The sequence below is a fragment of the Ornithodoros turicata genome, chromosome 1 (genome assembly GCF_037126465.1).
Source record: "Ornithodoros turicata isolate Travis chromosome 1, ASM3712646v1, whole genome shotgun sequence".
Lineage (NCBI taxonomy): Eukaryota > Metazoa > Arthropoda > Arachnida > Ixodida > Argasidae > Ornithodoros > Ornithodoros turicata.
In genome coordinates this window covers 227179605-227197003 of record NC_088201.1, presented here as the reverse complement: position 1 = coordinate 227197003, position 17399 = coordinate 227179605, and the positions used below count along the sequence as shown (strand labels likewise).

The window sequence follows — 17399 nt, the reverse complement described above, 5'->3', positions numbered from 1 at the left end:
AGGGTAATTCGTTCGATCTCTACAAAAAGGATATCCAAGACGGCCGTGAACCAAAACAACTTTATCGTCTTCAATGTTGGAACAACTGAATCGACCAGTCACAGTGCGCCACGCTCATCAACGTATCAGGGCACACCCTTTTCCCTCTTTTCATCGCCCTCTTTTTCGTCTCAACCACAACCGGGAAGACGAAGTTGCTGACACCTTACAAACCAGCCCAAACCAAAATACTAATTCATTACACACGCGGCCTCCGCGGGGTTTGTGTGCAAAACGCATAGGCCTAATCTACGCTTCGCCTGAAAATTTTCAGCGAAATACAGGTAAGTTTTGACTTGTAAAGCTACTAGAAGCGTTCGTAAGGCGAATGTCGTTTGCACTCCAATCAATGTTTGCCCTCAACGTCTCATTTCGTTCGCCGTTCACACGACGTAAACCCGGCAGCCTAGCGATGGTCTAACTCCCATGTATTCACATAGGACTGATTTAAACTTGGGGTGGGGGTAGTTTAAAGCCGGTCTACCGCGGAGCAGCTGTGAATGAGCATTTCGAGAAACAACCCAAAAATAGTTTTTGCTGGACGCTGTTGCCTAGTTTTCAAGTCCAAATTGCGCAAATTAAGCGAAAAGAACGGTGTGAGGAACCTTGAGCGAAGTAAGTGAAGTAATAAACCCGCCGCCGATAAAAAGTTAACGATCGGTATGAAGTGGAATTTTGAAATCCGCTCTCCTAATTTATGACCAACATCGTCAAAGTTAGTCATGTCAACATCGGCCGCTAGACGCAAGTCACTTCCCGATACTCAGCTGACAGGAGGTCGTGTACAAATAGCTGTCACCTCCAGCAACAAAAACGATGCTGATTGTGCGTGGTACTCTTAATACAGCCCTTAGTGCATCTGTTATACACCACTAACAATAGTTCGTGCTGTGCTGCCGTTGCTGGTTCTGATTGATATATTTAACGACTTGCTGCACACTACAGTGATCGCCGGTACTTGTGAACGAGCTTTGTGTTCCTAGATTACTGTTAAGTGTTTCCTGTTAAAAATGCATCCATCATGTCTGCATTCTAAAATAAACGGAGGTCACAAGAGGGAGGGGGGTTCCATGGAGCAGTTATACCTCCACGTGCGTTACAGCTATAGAGCGGAGTATGGTACATGTTACCCAGCATGTAAAGGCACAAATATCAAACACGTAGCTCGACTTTGAAATGTGCGAGTGACATTCCAGAATAGTAGGATTGAGAGGGTACCTGGAGTTATATGTTGGATGTCCCAGTGCATTAACAAGGTACAATATTTCAGATTTGACTCTGGAAAGGGCACCATATGGGGGAAGCTCTAGATCCCCTTGGAAGCTTGATTTGTTTGCCCAGAAAGATGCAAGCCCCATAGGAAAGCACTGTTGCGTTCTGTCATTATGAAAGCACTAACGTTTTTTGGAACTCGCTATGAGCATGTTTCTTGGCACAATTTTGTGCCGGTGAGATCTGGCCAGACTTGTGCCCGTTACTCGAAAAAAGTAATTGATTACCGTTACCGTTACTTGTACGGAAACAGGAATTGATTACCGTTACCAATTACTCGACTTCAAATGTAATTGAGTAACGCGTTACTCCGGTCTTTACTCTGCATTCACGCAAATTATACACATCTTTGTGTGCCCCAGAAAAGGAAAGGAAATGAAAAAGGTCCAGCAGCAGTACAACTGAAATAAGAAAAAAAAGAAAGAAAGAAAGAAAGACGCGTAGGCCAAGTAGACCTGTACGTCTACTGTATTTATCGTACGGGAAGACGTTGACCCGATTGTGGAAGAACATTGCGTGGGACTTTCCCATGACTCACTAAACTTCCAAAGCTTCAGGTACCACCACACAAGTGTAGAGAGAGATTAGGGAGAGAGACCCTAAAATTCCTGAACTTCATTACAATGACCTCCGCTTGCTACAGCGGAACGGCCCAACAAAGGCTCACACCACGATGGGCTTGACCTGGGACAGAACACGTGAAAGATAATATAATCTCTGCTGGAAAAGTAATCAATTACTGAGTAATCGATTACTCAGAAAAGTAATTGATTACTCGAAAAATTACTGAAAATTTAATTGATTACAAGTAACGCAATTACTAGTAACGCGTTACACACTAGTTACGCACAAGTCTGGACCTGGCTATGCTTATCGGCTTCAATGCAGGGCGCTGCTCTATATGTCGACTGGGAGAAATTTTGACAAAACTGCGTGTCTTTAGGATATCAGACTTGGTTATTCGATAAAAGTACAGGGAGAAATATCCCGCGGAGGCATACAAGGAAATATTACGAGCAGTGTTTTGTGTCAACGAATTTGTATGGACAAATGACAGCCTTCATGGGGGCATATAAACACAACACTTGAGTGTCAAGCAGCTCATGTAGTCATGATGCCGATACCACAGTCAGGAGTGTGCAGATGCTGCGTGCAAAATTGTGAGGAGGTTTCATCTTGTCGGTTCAGGAGAAAATCCACAGAGAAGTGAAGGTCTCTTAAATTTTATAAGGACGCACATGTAAGTACATGTGTAGCAAAAATGTATGCTCTACCGGTTCCAGCACACTACACCAGAAGGGGAGGGCAAATATGCCAACAACCAACATTTCTGCAATGATGATGTACCGTAATATTAGAAAATATTCAAGGTGACAGCTGCTTGCTGTTATGCTCACATTTATCATCTGCTAACAGTAAATGTGGCTTTGTAGACTGCCACCGCAAGACACAAAACACAAGAAACCTGGCTGCACACTTTACCAAAGCAACATATTTCTGGGATGCGATTACTGCCAATACAAGCCCATGACCATAATTCACACAGTGTTCCCCTTCATTGTGTGAGCAGCACTGTGTATGCCCAACACTTTGTTTCTTTTCTTCCAAATTATTTGTTATAGGCACAGCAGTGCCTGTACCTCATGCTTTTGAGTTGTTTCTTTGCATAAATCAATAAAACTTGTTACGCATTTCCACAAGTATTATTATTAACGATATCAACTATTAGTTGTGAGGTACAGATTGTTGTGGTCTAAGAATGTATTGTTGCCGTGTTATCAGCGATAGCCTTCACGCGCGTGTGCGCTTGTTTACTTCCACTCCCATTGGTTGGTTCTGACGGTGAACGATATAAAAGCGGACCGATAAGCGGATGTTATTTTTTCTGCCTGCCCCGCTCGCTGTCAATGTACGTTTTGTTGGCTGTGGAATAAAGTCATTCCATATGACAATGGTTTCTGTGCCTAAGTACGGATACAACAGTGGCGACGAGACGATGGACTGCCTGAGCCCCAGTAGCCGAACATGAGGCTGAACCACGGCCAAGGACAACGCGCGGCATTACCATGACAACTGCAGGGCAACTGAAAGAATTCAACCCTGCTTCCGCTTCATTCGAGGTATACGTCGAACGTTTTGAGTTATATGTGGCAGCGAACAGCATCCCGGAAGACAAGAAGTCTCAACTGTTCCTCACAGCCCTTGGGGATGAAGCCTACACCACTCTACGTAGTATTCTTCTGGACAAAGCCCCCAAAGACGCGGTGTACAAGGACATAGTAACTCAGCTGAAAAAACACTACGCACCAAAGCGTTCAGTAGTTGCTGAGCGGTACCAGTTTCAGAGAAGGAGCCAGAAAGAAAATGAGTCGATAGGTGACTTTATCGTTGCTCTGAAGTCGCTCGCCATACCCTGCAATTTCGGCGCCTTCCAAAAAGAGGCTCTTCGGGACCGATTTATAGCTGGAGTGAGCAGTGACAGTATCCGATGTCGCCTTCTAGCCCTTGATGACAACGAAGCCACATTTGATAAGGTGTGCCAAGTTGCCTTCAGCATGGAAGCCGCAGAACGGCAAACACGTGAGATGCACAACGTGCCTGGGACGACGAAAGACTCCGAGGGAGGAGAAAGCGTACTTTGGAAGGACCAAAGACCTTCACAAAGGAAAGGTAAATTCAAGTCTCGGACTGTGGGAGACTCAGTTTCTCAAAAGTGTTATCGTTGTGGCAGACTGCACAAAGCTAGTGAGTGTCCCTTTAAGCAAAGTCAATGTTATAATTGTTCGAAAAAGGGTCACATTGCAAAAACGTGTAGGACAGCTCCTCGTGATAAAGGGAAGAATCCTAAAACTAAGCCAGTAAGAAAGGTGGACACTGGTCATGAGTGTGAGAGCAATATGGAACTGTACACGCTCTACACCATTGGAAACGGTTGTAATGACTAGAAGGTCACTGTTCAAGTGAATGGAAAATCTGTTCAAATGGAATTGGATACAGGATCGGCGGTATCAATTATGTCGGTTGACGAGTATAAGCGCCTTTTTAGCAAGGTAGAGAAATGCCGGAAACCGAAATTTCGATTGAATACGTACAACGGTACCACTGTTCCTGTACGAGGCGTGGTAGATGTTAATGTGAAGTACAAAGAAGAAGTATTTTCTTTGCCATTGATTTTAGTGGAGAACTACCAGGGTGCACGGATGCCACCTTTGTTCGGGAGAGATTGGCTGGGCAGAATAAAGTTGGACTGGCTAAACTTGTTCACCTGTAATATAATGAGTGCAGGAAACGTTGGGAATGTAGAAAACTTAAAAGAGAAGCACAAGAGTGTGTTTGAGCCTGGTTACGGAACCATAAAAGGGTTCAAAGGTAGCATCGTACTTGAGAATGATGTGAACCCTATCTTCTGTAAATCAAGACCTGTTCCATACGCCTTAAGAGAAAAGGTTGAAGACGAGTTGCGTAACCTTGAAAACAGTAGAATTGTGTATCGCGTGAAAAACAGCAAGCGGGCTACGCCCCTAGTGATCGTGCCTAAAAATAAAGGAAACTCGGTGCGTCTTTGCGCTGATTATCGCGTCACGATCAACCCAGTCAGTAAGATAGACCACTACCCGTTGCCGTTGCCGGAAGACATATTTTCGAGCTTAACGGGAGGAAAATGCTTCACAGTGCTAGATTTGTCGAGAGCGTATCACCAATTGGAACTTGATGACAGCTCACAGGAGCTGTGTACGGTGAACACGCATTTAGGGCTCTTTCGCTTTCGACGGTTACCCTACGGGGTTACGAGCGCGCCCGCAATGTTTCAGGCGGTCATGGACCAGGTCTTGAAGGGTATCTCTGGATGTGCCTGCTACATTGACGATGTGGTGATCAGTGGTAAAAACATAAAGGAGTGCTACGGAAGAGTTGAACAAGCCCTCCAAAGGCTCGAGGCACACGGCATCAAAGTAAACCTGGAAAAATGAAGAAGTAAACCTGTAAAAGTAAAACCTGGAACCAAAGTAAACCTGGAAACCCAGAAGAAGAACAGACTCTGTTCGAAATATCGGCGGCTTCGTCCTGAGGCAACTTCCTTCCTGGAAAAATGTCAGTTTTTTCAGTCTCAGATTGAGTACTTGGGCTTTGTTATTGATGAATTCGGATTGCATCCTGCTCCAACAAGGGTCGATGCTATCATGAGTGCCCCAGAACCCACCTGTGTCACGGAAGTTCGAGTCTTTGTGGGTCTTGTAAATTTTGATGCAAAGTTCTTGCCGAACTTGGCCACTGTTCTTGAGCCACTGTATAGGTTATTGCGCAAAAGTAACAAATGGAAATGGACAGCAGAATGTCGTCAGGCATTCATGAAGTGTAAAGCGTTGTTGTCAAGTAACCAACTGTTAGCATTGTTCGATCCCAAGAAGGTGATCCGTCTAGTATGTGATGCTTCTAGTCAAGGCCTTGGAGCCGTTCTATCGCAAGTCAACCATGGGGAAGAAAGACCCGTCGCGTATGCTTCACGGACATTGACAACATGTGAACGGAATTATGCTCATTTAGAGAAGGAGGCTCTCGCAATTATTTTTGGTATTAAGAAGTTTGAGAAATATTTGCTGGGACGTGAATTTGAGATCGTTACTGATCACCAACCGTTGTCTTCGCTCTTCGATCCTCACAAGCACTCAAGTTGTGTCGCAGCGAGTCGCGTCCATAGATGGCTCACTTTCCTTGCGAATTTCCGTTACAGAATTACGTACAAAAAGGGTTCCACCCTATGTAACGCCGACGGGCTTTCACGCCTTCCTCTGCCAGATACGACTGAGGAGGTAGAAGATATCATGTATTTTTCGGCCATTAAGAGATATTCTGTTAAGTGCTCTTGATGTACAAAGGGCGACAGACAGAGATAGTCTTTTGAGAGGTGTTCGGGACTTGACGTTGTCAGTATGACCACGAGAAGTGCCGCCAGAGTTAAAGCCATTTTTTAATAAAAGACTAGAACTGTCGGTCAACATGAATTGTATTGTTTGGAACAATAGAGCTGTAGTTCCAAAGGCGTTGCAAGATTATGTTCTCGACCTGTTGCGTGAGGAACATCCCGGTATAACTAAAATGAAAGCTCTCGCACGCTCCGCTGTGTGGTGGCCCGAAATCGATAAAGATGTGGAGAGGACCGTGCGGAACTGTCAAACATGTCAAAGTGTGCGACGGGCACTTCCAGCGGCCCCACTACAACCGTGGTCCCGGTGCGCTGCGCCGTGGGATCGCGTGTACATCGACTTCGCACAGAAGGAAGGAAAGTACTTTTTGGTAGTAATCGATTCGCATTCGAAATGGTTAGAAGTACGCGTGGTGAACAGCACTAGTGCGGAGAAGACCGTAGAACTTCGTTCCATTTTTGCGGCCTATGGACTGCCTCGGGAAGCTGTTTCAGATAACGGACCCCAATTTAGATCTACCGAGTTTGCGCACCTCCTTCGTTCAAATGGTGTAAAACACACATTAACCCCTCCCTATCATCCTCCCTCTAATGGCGCTGCTGAGCGAGCAGTTCAGACCCTCAAGAAGGCCCTACTGAAAGTCACGTTAGAGGATCGCGACTCCAATTGTCGGCGCTCGCTGCAACATCGTGTGGACAACTTTTTATTCGCTTACAGGAACACGCCACACACGTTTACAAATCAATCGCCAAACGAGTTGTTTCTGGGTCGTAAAGTCCATACCAGATTAGATCAATTGAAGCCTGACCTAGCGTCTACCATGAAGGCAAAAATGCAAGCCATCAAGAGCAGGGCTGATAAGAGACGCGGGAACATCAGTGAGCAGTACTCAGTTGGCGATAAAGTGTTCGTCAAAACGGTTCGCGGCTAGGATGTAAACTGGCTTCCGGGGAGGGTAACAAAAGTAAAGTCCCACGTCACCTTTCTTGTGGAAGTTCAAGGAAAAATTAGGTTCGTTCATCTGGACCACCTTCAATCCGTACCTGTAACCACTGACGTGACAAGGCATATGCCCTTCTCATGGCCAATACCTAGTTCAAGCTCCGATGATGTGCCTAGTTCGCAAAGGGACTCTACTGATGAACTAGAACCGGTCCAATTAAGACGTGGTACGAGGATTCGTAAGCAACCGGACCGATACGGGTATTCATGAGTGGGTCGAGGTCCAGTGTAACTTGTTGAGAGAATTGTGTTATGAATGTGTATAAAGATGTTGCTAGACTATAGTTGGAAGTGTTTTTCTATATAACTGTGATGATATGGATTTGGTTGTTACTTGTGCATTATCTTTAAGAGGGAGGAAGTGTTGTGGTCTAAGAATGTATTGTTGCCGTGTTATCAGCGATAGCCTTGCCGCGCGTGTGCGCTTGTTTACTTCCACTCCCATTGGTTGGTTCTGACGGCGAACGATATAAAAGCGGACCGATAAGCGGATGCTATTTTTTCTGCCTGCCCCGCTCGCTGTCAATGTACGTTTTGTTGGCTGTGGAATAAAGTCATTCCGTATGACAACGGTTTCTGTGCCTAAGTACGGATACAACACATGTTTGTCCCATGCCACATGCTATGGAAAAAAGAAATATTTACTACATTGTGCATGGCGACACAACTACAATGCATTGATTGTGCAACAGAGCGGAATTCTATTGGGCAGTTCAGCATGGAAAGCAGAACCACTAGCTGACATTCTTACTGGCACAGGAAGTACCAACACTGAACAGTTGAAATTACTGCTGTACATTGGACATGAAGAGTGATTGAGTACGGGAATGCTGTCTGTTACACATAACGAACAAATAGAGATCATGAAAAAGGGAACTGTGATGGAAGGACATGTAGGGTTTGTCTGAGCCGGTGCAAAGAGATCCAGTAACACAATTACCAGTACCGTGGAATATATGTAGATCACAGGGACCTGTTGTTATTGGTAATGCTGTGTTTCCACCTTGTACTGTGGCGTACGAGTACATCGATCTGCCTGAAACGCAGCTACGCTGAGGACAGTCACCACGTGGCAGATTGACATTTGTATCGTCTGTTCTAAATTATGGGTATCATTATGGTGTGACTGCAGATGTATGACAGATCACGTGATCTGAGAACACAGGCATGCTCATTTTGTTTGCAAGATTTCCTGGCAAATCTCACATGCTATGCATTGTTGCCAGCTGTCATGACTCTGATGTCATAACATGATGGCGACACGGATGTCAACGACACTCCAGCTTTACACTGGTGTGATCTGTGCACTTGTTGTGTAGTCTCATATGCTGTAAGGCAAATATTGAAGAATAGAAAAACACGTTCCTGTGTAATCAGGTCACAAGATTTATTATATATATCTGCATTCAAATCCACATTCCATCCATTCCTCTATTGATCATGAATGTCCAAATGCCTGTAATTTCGTTCTGTTGTGTCTGTCTTCAATGTATTCTAAATAGCTGAGTTCGAGCAATAAGTATAGAATAGTAGAAATTGTAGTAATACTGCATGAACCAAACCAATGGCCACTTCTAATATACACTTCACTTCACTGTACTTTCAATTATGTTGCAACTTCGTTCTCCTTGCACCAGTACAGGTAGGTGCTAAGTGCCCACGGTTCTTCCTTTTGACATGTCCTGTATATTACATGATACGAACAGGTACTCCCATTTCGTACTAGCTCACCTCTGCCTTGACAAATACTCAACCCCTAAATGCACACCAGTGAACGAAGTATGAACGCAATATGGGCATACTAGCGTCACAAAAATCTGATGTAATTAAGAGTGTTGTTATCAGCATCATTACAAATGATTCTAATATGTATGAATCTGTCACTCGAAAGCCCACAGGAAAGAGTGCCTAGATGCTGTGACAATGCAAGACACCGCGGCACTCATTTAAATTTGGAAAGATTGAAGTTTCCTTCCTTCACATCATCACCAGGATAATATGTGGCGCCTCAAGCGTACTAGTTTTACTGCATAACCGGCACAAAATACCTGTGACATGACACACGTTTGTTTCAGGAAAGCAGTTCTTCAATGCAATACGTGAAGAAAACTAATTGTCGTAGAGATATGTGGCTGGAACGTGACTAACCCTGCTTAAATGCATGAAAAACATGTCATTGTAAGAGTAGAAACCATTGCTTCAGGAATATTGTGGTTGTGTGTGCGGAATTTTCCCTATCTTCTAAAGAGGAGTTTCGCACTACCTCTACCTCTGTTTCTTTTTGTATCCCTGCCCCCTCCCCCCCTTTTTTAATGCACCCTTATGGGTACATAAAGTTGAATAAGGAGGAATGAAATAACTATATGCCCTTCATGGTGTGCCAACATAGATGTGTTTGCCCGAAATGTGTGAAACTGTTGTTACTGTTAACTTGCAAACCATCCCACCCTCCCCATACGTCACCTATTAATTTCCAGCATACACCATCTGAAGACATCGCATGTTCATCACTGGCTATTGAAGTTAGGTTGTCAGCCATGCAAAAGCATCTATGTTATTTTTCTGCGTATTAAGCGATGTCCTACATTTCTGCTTCCTGACTTTGTCCTTGATGATGCGGTACACCGTGTTCACTACACTAATATACTGTCTGGTTGTGTAGCTTTGTGCTGACACAGCTGAATGAATATGTCGGCTTTTGCAAAGTTACAATTGCCAAAGTGTCTCAAAAGATAACAGAAAATGTGGAAGAAAGATATACAATCCTGTATTTCCTAAAATATAATAGCAGTTCATTGTAGATAACATGCATCTGATTTCAAGTTTCATTCTTTTCTTTATATGAGCTTATTTGCATTGCATTCATTTGTTCTTTGCAGCCTTCCACTTACTGTCCATTACATATCAATACAGAAAGCTAGCAGGCAATGGTCAGTGCTGCTGTTTGCTTTGATATTCCACGGTGTTGTTTCTCAAGAAATATCACAGTCTCACGGCATAGAGCTGTGCAGTTTATAACTGCGTAACTACGCAGTGCACAAATGCATGGGGCACATGCACAAATATTTCAGAGCTCTACCATCTGTATTTCAGGTTGTCTGCAATACAGGACAGTGTAGAAAACTGGGAACAGTCAGAGACCTATAGCATGACTTAAAATCGAAGAAAGAAAATTCTCAAGAACGCTGTATAGAGCTGCTGATGTAATTGTGCAATACCTTAATTTGCGCAATTGGACAGTAGCAGTTCTCAGAGCAGCCTTGCTAAAGGAGAAGCAGAGGTCAAACGGGCCTCTCACGTGATTTTTCTGTCAAGTTCAGCTGTCTGTGTCAAAGTGAAGTGGTAACTGCAACTGCATCACCATAGAAATTATTTCTGAACAAAAAGCCTAAATTAAAAGCCTCAGCTGGCATATTTTAGCATGGCATCAGCTGTGGGGAGCTTTTAGGCATTGGTGGTGGCGATTGTTGGCATGTAATGGTGAAATGTTAATGGAAGTGAGGTTGTTTACAATGCCAGTATGAAGTCAAGGGAGGAGCTTAAAAGAATGAGCGCCGAAAAATACGTAAGTCCCTGACCAGGTATGTAAAAGTGTTTCCTCAATAATATATGACTCTGAACAAGCAAGCACAATGCAAATACCAGCACGGATTTGATTGTAGCTGATGTTGCAGCTGTTGTTGTAGGTGCTTGTCTTTGTCGATTGTATGTTTGCTCCACCCTTGAAACACCGTTACTGAGACAAACAAGACCTTGTATACGAGTTATTTGATACATTTTAACAGCAAAGAGAAGATTGTTTGTATTTTGTGTATGTGGTCTCAATAAACAACAAACTCTGAATAGCTCGGATCTGTTGTAACGACATTAAAGTGTGCCCTTTTATTTTTGCAGATATGGCGTCTGTGATGTCAAGTGCGCTCAATATATGACTGCAGGACAGGTGTGTACATTCCCATTATATGAAGTTCCAGCATGTGACAGTCACAGCACAGCCAGTCTTTGTTAGTTGAACAGAATAAATCAATTCAGTGCTTGATGATATGTACAAGGATGTTATATGCAGAGATACCCAGATAAAGGTCACAATTAACCATAGCACCGCACTGATAGAACGACAGGAGGTCACCACAATGGCAACTTCCACACAACTCACAGGCAGGACCACCCTGGGTAACATAAGAGCGCTAACACACATACACACACAGGACGCGGATGTCGCAACCACCTGTAGCAGCGCCAGTGCCGCCTGAACTTTCCTTTATCAACATGATAACAAAAAAACAAAAAAACGGGCGTCTTTCTCTTCGCGTTTTTTCCGTCGTCTGCTAATTTATCCCTCCCCTCAACCATCTCGTGACAATGTGAATAATGCGCACGCGTTGTGGTCAAAGGGCTTCAGAGCCGGAGAGATCACATGATCAACTTGAACCAGACGTCACTAAACCAGTGGCTAAGTGGGACTGGTGAATACGGGCAGAAGACTCTAGAGAACGTACTTGGCACGGCGCAATGGGATTCTCCTACCCCCGAGGGTGCCCGCCCCGGGCGCAGCCATCCGTTGGTCATGAACACTGTTACTGTCACACAGTCACTGTTAGTGGACGAATTTCTGCCCCTTAACTACAGCGGAGCTGTTGCGTTTGTTGCCAACCCTGTGCAGTCACGTGGGATAATAAACGGATAAACGAGCCGATGGAGGGAACGACGTCCAGCGTGGGAAGCGATACAAAGCCGTGTGAGAGCCAGTTCTCACTTGGCGACGGCTGACGCGACGTCGTGATCAGAAGTAGAGGCACATTTCGGCCGTAGAGGCCGTCAGAGCGCACGATATTCGACTATCCTCGCGTTTGCTGACTCCGCCTCCTGGATGCCGGCTGATAGGAGGACGCGGAGGGCAGGCACTTCCCAAGCCTCTGCTCTCGCCTAAGAGATGGCGCTACTTTACCTTTGTTTCGCGTGTCACAAGGCTTCTGCCATGGCGCACCAATCTAACCAACCGCTGAACGAGGCTTAGACAGGAGTGTAGCTACCGTTATTTCGCCTGCCGCAAGCCTCTTGCCATGGCGCACCAATCTAACCAACGGCTAATCAACGAGGCCAAGCGGGAGTCACGTCTACGGCGGGGAACGGACGGCGAAGCCGTTGGCTAAATTGGTGCGTCATGACAGGAGCCTTGCGGCAGGCAAACAGCGGCAGCTGCTGGTTAACGGACTGCGAAGCAGTGGGTTAGATTCGCGCGCCATGGCAGAAGCCTTGCGACACGCGGAACAACAGTAACGCTGCGCCATCTCTTAGGCGAGAGCAGGGGCTTGGGAAGGGCTGGCCTACGCGTCCTCGTATTGGCCGGCATCCAGGAGGCGCATTCTACGTCGCTCTTGGCCAGCAAACGGAAGGATAGTGCGATTTCATGTTCCCACAACAGCGGCATTCCGTCGTCCAAAGCAGACGAAAAAGCAGGAGGCGTGGCCTTTCTGTGTCACCAAATAGACCTCTCCCTGTTTGTAAACAAATGACGTCATAGTGTTCGACAGCGCCACCTGTTCGGTAGAGTTGAACTATGCTCAAAGCTATGCGGCGAACGAGGTCGCGCCCAAAAACCACGGTCTTCAGGGGATTAGGATGATCCCTGAAAGGGACGCGACCTTCGGTTCTACTTTTCTTTCAATAGGAGGCAGCGAACAAGTGCCCATTCGTGGGACCCAGCTCTCCCCTTGCGATCTGCTTCGGTTTCAGTTTGTCTACCAACGTCATGATGTCGAGACCGTCGCGTCTAGGCCGACTGTTTTGACGATCTTTTCCCGTGCGCAGTGGGGTGGCGCGCGGGCTGAGGGTTATCCAAGTGCTTGCCGGTGGCCGGAGGGCTGCGCGTGCGCTCACCCTCGCGCATTTTCCAACCTGGGCCGAAGTCTTTGGCGATTTTTCCGCCTCGGCCGACTTCGTTCGCAATTTTTTTCCAGTGGTGCGTCAGCAGGTTACATGCACGTAGGGACATCCACGCCGACAACTCCGTCAAGCGATGCTACCATCACACCTGGGCCAACTTCATTCATAATTTTTACGATTGGGCAGGCTTTGGCAATTTTCCCACCTGGGCTGACTTCACTCGCAATTTTTTCCCGCTACAACACGTAATGCAGGTAGGTGGGCGGTTTACATGCAAGTATAGACACAGTCAACAGTGCCGGGGATTATGCTGTGACTCTGTGTGAAGGAGAAAAACCCAGCCAAAAAACGTGAAGCAGAAGAAACACAATACAATAAAATAAACATAATAAAGAATATACTTACTTATTACAGGTATGATGCAACAGCAATGAGGAGGTATCACACAGAACGAACCAAACACATTTTCATTAACGCTAGTCATACGCACAAGTTTTCGATGAATCAGAATTAAAAAGGAATAGCACACTTAAGCAAAGAAGATATTCTTAATCAATACGATTACAATAAAAATTAGAAGTTTTATTATCAAAAAGTGTATAAATCGGTAATATTCGGTTTTAATAACTCTTATAATTTATTTGAAGGGTTTGATATTTTCTGTATACGCTATAACGCAATGTGAGTTCTCTACGCTGTGGAGATTAATAATTACAAATATTTTGCGAATGAAATTTACTTAAAACTCGTAGAGAGGGTCACCCACGTCGACGAACTCGTTTCTGAAAAAATGTAACACGCTCGTGTGCGGTACCAAGTTAACGCGTCGGGCGCAGAATCGCGTTCGGTTACGGGAACGTTCATAGCGTTGCGGAAACGCCGCCCCAGCGTCTTGCCGAAACGTCTTCGTCGACGCGGGTGACCATTCCTTCAGGATATTCAAGTTAGGTTCTCTGATGTGCTTGAAATTGCGTACATCTATCAGAACTTGTAATTGGAATGAAAACTCCACTATTGCAATGACAGTGCTCAAATATAGGATTATTACACGTTTTTATAATAAAACTTGTAATTTTAATTGTAATTGTATTTATTAAGATATTATTGATTAAATGTGCTATTCCATTTTATTACTGATTCGTCGAAAATGTGTGTACATGATTACCATTAATAAAATATTGTGTATGATTCTTTCTGTGTGACATCTCTTCAATGCTATTGCATCATACCTGTAATACGTAAGGATATTATTTATTAGGCGTATTGTATTGCATTGCATTTCTTCTGCTTCAAGTTTGTTGGCTGGGCTTTATTTTTCTCCTTCACACAGAGTCACAACATAATTCCCGGCACTAATGACTTTAATCAATGTATTTTCACTTGTACTTTTGTGTATCGCGATCGTTTGCATGTCTATACTTGCATGCATACTGCCCACCGCACACCTGTTGTGGGAAAAATTGCCAGTCAAGTCTGGCCAAGGTGGGAAAATTGCCAAACTTTGCGCAGGCATAAGAATTGCAAATGAAGTCAGCCCAGGTGTGACGTTAGCATCGCTCGGCGGGTTTGTTGGCGTGCATGTACCTACTTGCATGTAAACTACCCAGTTCACGGCTCTTGTAGCGGAAAAAAAAATCAAACAAGTCGGCCGAGACGAAAAAATTGTGAATGAAGTCGGCCCAGGTGTGACGGCACGATCGCTTGGCGAGCTGGAATGTGCATGTCCCTACTTGCATGTAAACTGCCCATGCACCACCGGAAAAAAGTTCCGAAGAAAGTCCGCACGGCTGTTGTAGTGGTAAACAAATTACGAATGAAGTCGTCCCAGGCGGAAAAATCGCCAAGGAAGTTTGCACAGGTAGAAAAATTGTGAATGACGTCGGCCGATGTGTGACGGTAGTATCGCTTGACGGGGCTGTCGGCGTGCATGTCCCTGTTGCATGAGAACCACCCTCCGCACGGCTGCTGTAGTGGTAAGCAAATTACGAATGAAGTCGGCCCAGGCGGAAAAATTGCCAAAGAAGTCGACCCAGGTTAAAAAAAAACGCCACGATAAGCGCTCGGGTACCCTCAGCCGGCGCGTTCGCCCCTCCCCCGCGCACGGGAACAAATTCGCGAAAAAAGTCGGCCCAGACGCGATGGTGGAGCCGCCCTGGTGGCAAGGGGCGAGTGCAGCCACCTCCGTATGCTACTGACACATTGCACCAGATAAGCATGATCACATATTAGAACTTACAGTTTTCAGATGAGCATACCATGATATCCCATACCCACTTGGGAGTTCCTAGAACGACAGAGACCTACTCTGTCCTGGCAGGGGCACGCGAAACTCCAGCAGGCGTCCTACGAGACGTGGAAACACTCCAGATACATGCGCTGTACCTCACACAGCACCCCTACCATTATCTTCGGCTCATCAATAGTGACTGTCCGGACGCTAGCATTGATATTGCTGTTGACCGCCTGAAAGTGCACCTCTCCACTGCACCGTCAGTACGTTCCTATGCTCCGCCAATGTGGACTCTTCGCAGGCCTCCGTTATGTGACCACGTTCCTCGTCTCCTGGAGAAAAACTCTGTACCTCCTGTTGTTGCTCACCAGCTTACGCTGGAGCACCTCAACTCAGCGTACTCTTAACGACTCCCTATGTACACTGGTGGATCAGTTTCGCAAGGCGGATCAACACCACCCTCTTGTAATCGACATGGGAACCTTGAAGTGGCGCACAGGTTCCCTACGAAAATTCATCTACCGAGTCCGAGCTCTTCGCCATACTGACCGCGTTGAACCACATGGCGGGATCAGCGCCTGGCTCTTGGACTGTGTTCACGGACAGTGAGGCGGCGCTAGAAGCTCTAGCAAAATATTGTTCCAGAACAATTGGCGGCCTCGACACCATGGTTGTCCCAACATAAAACAGACTTCTATCCTCGGGTCATAGCCTGTGTTTCCAGAGTGTACACAGTCACATCCGCCTGCACGGAAACACCCGTGCAGACACCTTTGCACGTCGTGCACATGGGGAAGTCACGTTCAATAACTCTCTCCTACCACTTTCAGCCGCAGCATGTCTGTTACAGAAACAGCGACTCCGTCATAGCGGCACTCGGCAGTTTCAAGAGGACGCTGTCCGATTGAACGGCCACCGCCGGTCTATCGACCCGTCGATGAATTTCGTTGCCACACACCACTGTTCGCGTCAAGAAGTGTCCATTATACACCAACTACGACTTAATGCCGCGAGGGCACCTCTGCTTCTGTGTAAAATGCGTCATCTCCAGCCGCCCAAAAGCCCCACTTGCGCTGCTGTAGCTGATATTCAACATCTTCTCGTCGACTGCCACAGATTTGACACCCCTCGAGCCACGCTCAGACGGCGCCTACTCCAGCTGCGGTGCACAGACTTTTCTCTGGCCACCCTGCTCGGTCCAGTACCAAACCACACACAGCGGTCTGTGATCAAAGCACTTGCTTGAGCGATTCAGGTCTTATGAACAGAGTGTGAACTCCAGTCGTGCAATCTCACTCTTCAGTGTCCCACCCCACCCTCAACGCATTAACCCCTTGCTTTTTTTTTCTTAAGTCATCTTCTGTAATCCATGTCATCATTCTTTCACTCTTTCTTGGCCATATTTTCTTTTGTCACCTTTGTGTTTAATCTGTCTCATCCTTCTTTCACCGGAGACGCAGCATGACACGATATCATCCGCAGAACCGTCGATGGAGGGTAAATTACCGTCATCGCCGTCACCTGGCCGCCGTGGGAAACAGTCTTCATGTGTAATGAAAATGTTGAGAACCTCACAGCGGAAATATGGCACTCCTCTTTCGGTTCAGGTGTCCTTGCGGCAAATGCGTACCGATGCCGACGGCAGAAGAATGTCTTTGTTGCCGCGAAACGAGATGTTACTGAAGCAGCGCCGCGGTTGCATTTCAAGAAATCCCTACTTTGAAATGTGGCTGAAGGCTGAGGTGCTCCAGGTGTCCTAGTTCTACGTGAGAGAAAGCGACGAGTACGCTCTTACCAGGAACAGCGAAGTGAACAAGTGAGTTATTTCATGTGTGCCTTCGGTTTGTTGTTAGTAAAGTTACATATCATAATTTTACGCTGTCCATGAAGTTTCGATATGTTGCGCACAAACAGTTTACCAGGTGGCTCTGGGGACCATTTGGAAAGCACTGCAGAAAAGTCCTGAAAGTATGTGCTGTACATGCCATAAAGGAAAACTTTCCTTCTGAAGCATACAAATGTTTTCGCATTTTTTCACATGTGAT

The 17399-nt window shown here is 45.8% G+C and overlaps 2 protein-coding genes across 3 annotated transcripts in view; one reads left to right on the top strand and one right to left on the bottom strand.

Moving 5' to 3' along the window:
• The window catches only part of LOC135377111 (atlastin-3-like), a 142520-nt gene that overhangs the window by 119058 nt on the left and 6063 nt on the right, over positions 1-17399 (bottom strand). The window lies entirely within an intron of this gene.
• Positions 3378-11240, top strand: LOC135379178 (uncharacterized). Its single transcript, XM_064612423.1, has 2 exons — positions 3378-3981; positions 11133-11240. Exons 1-2 carry the CDS (start codon positions 3378-3380, stop codon positions 11168-11170), a joined length of 642 nt encoding a protein of 213 aa, XP_064468493.1. The 3' UTR covers positions 11171-11240.

Bases quoted from the DNA above. Each gene is read 5' to 3' on its own strand.
- LOC135379178 (XM_064612423.1), top strand. From the start codon at position 3,378: ATGACAACTGCAGGGCAACTGAAAGAATTCAACCCTGCTTCCGCTTCA. The intron at 3,982-11,132 runs GTAAATTCAAGT...TTATTTTTGCAG, and splicing joins AAGACCTTCACAAAGGAAAG to ATATGGCGTCTGTGATGTCA.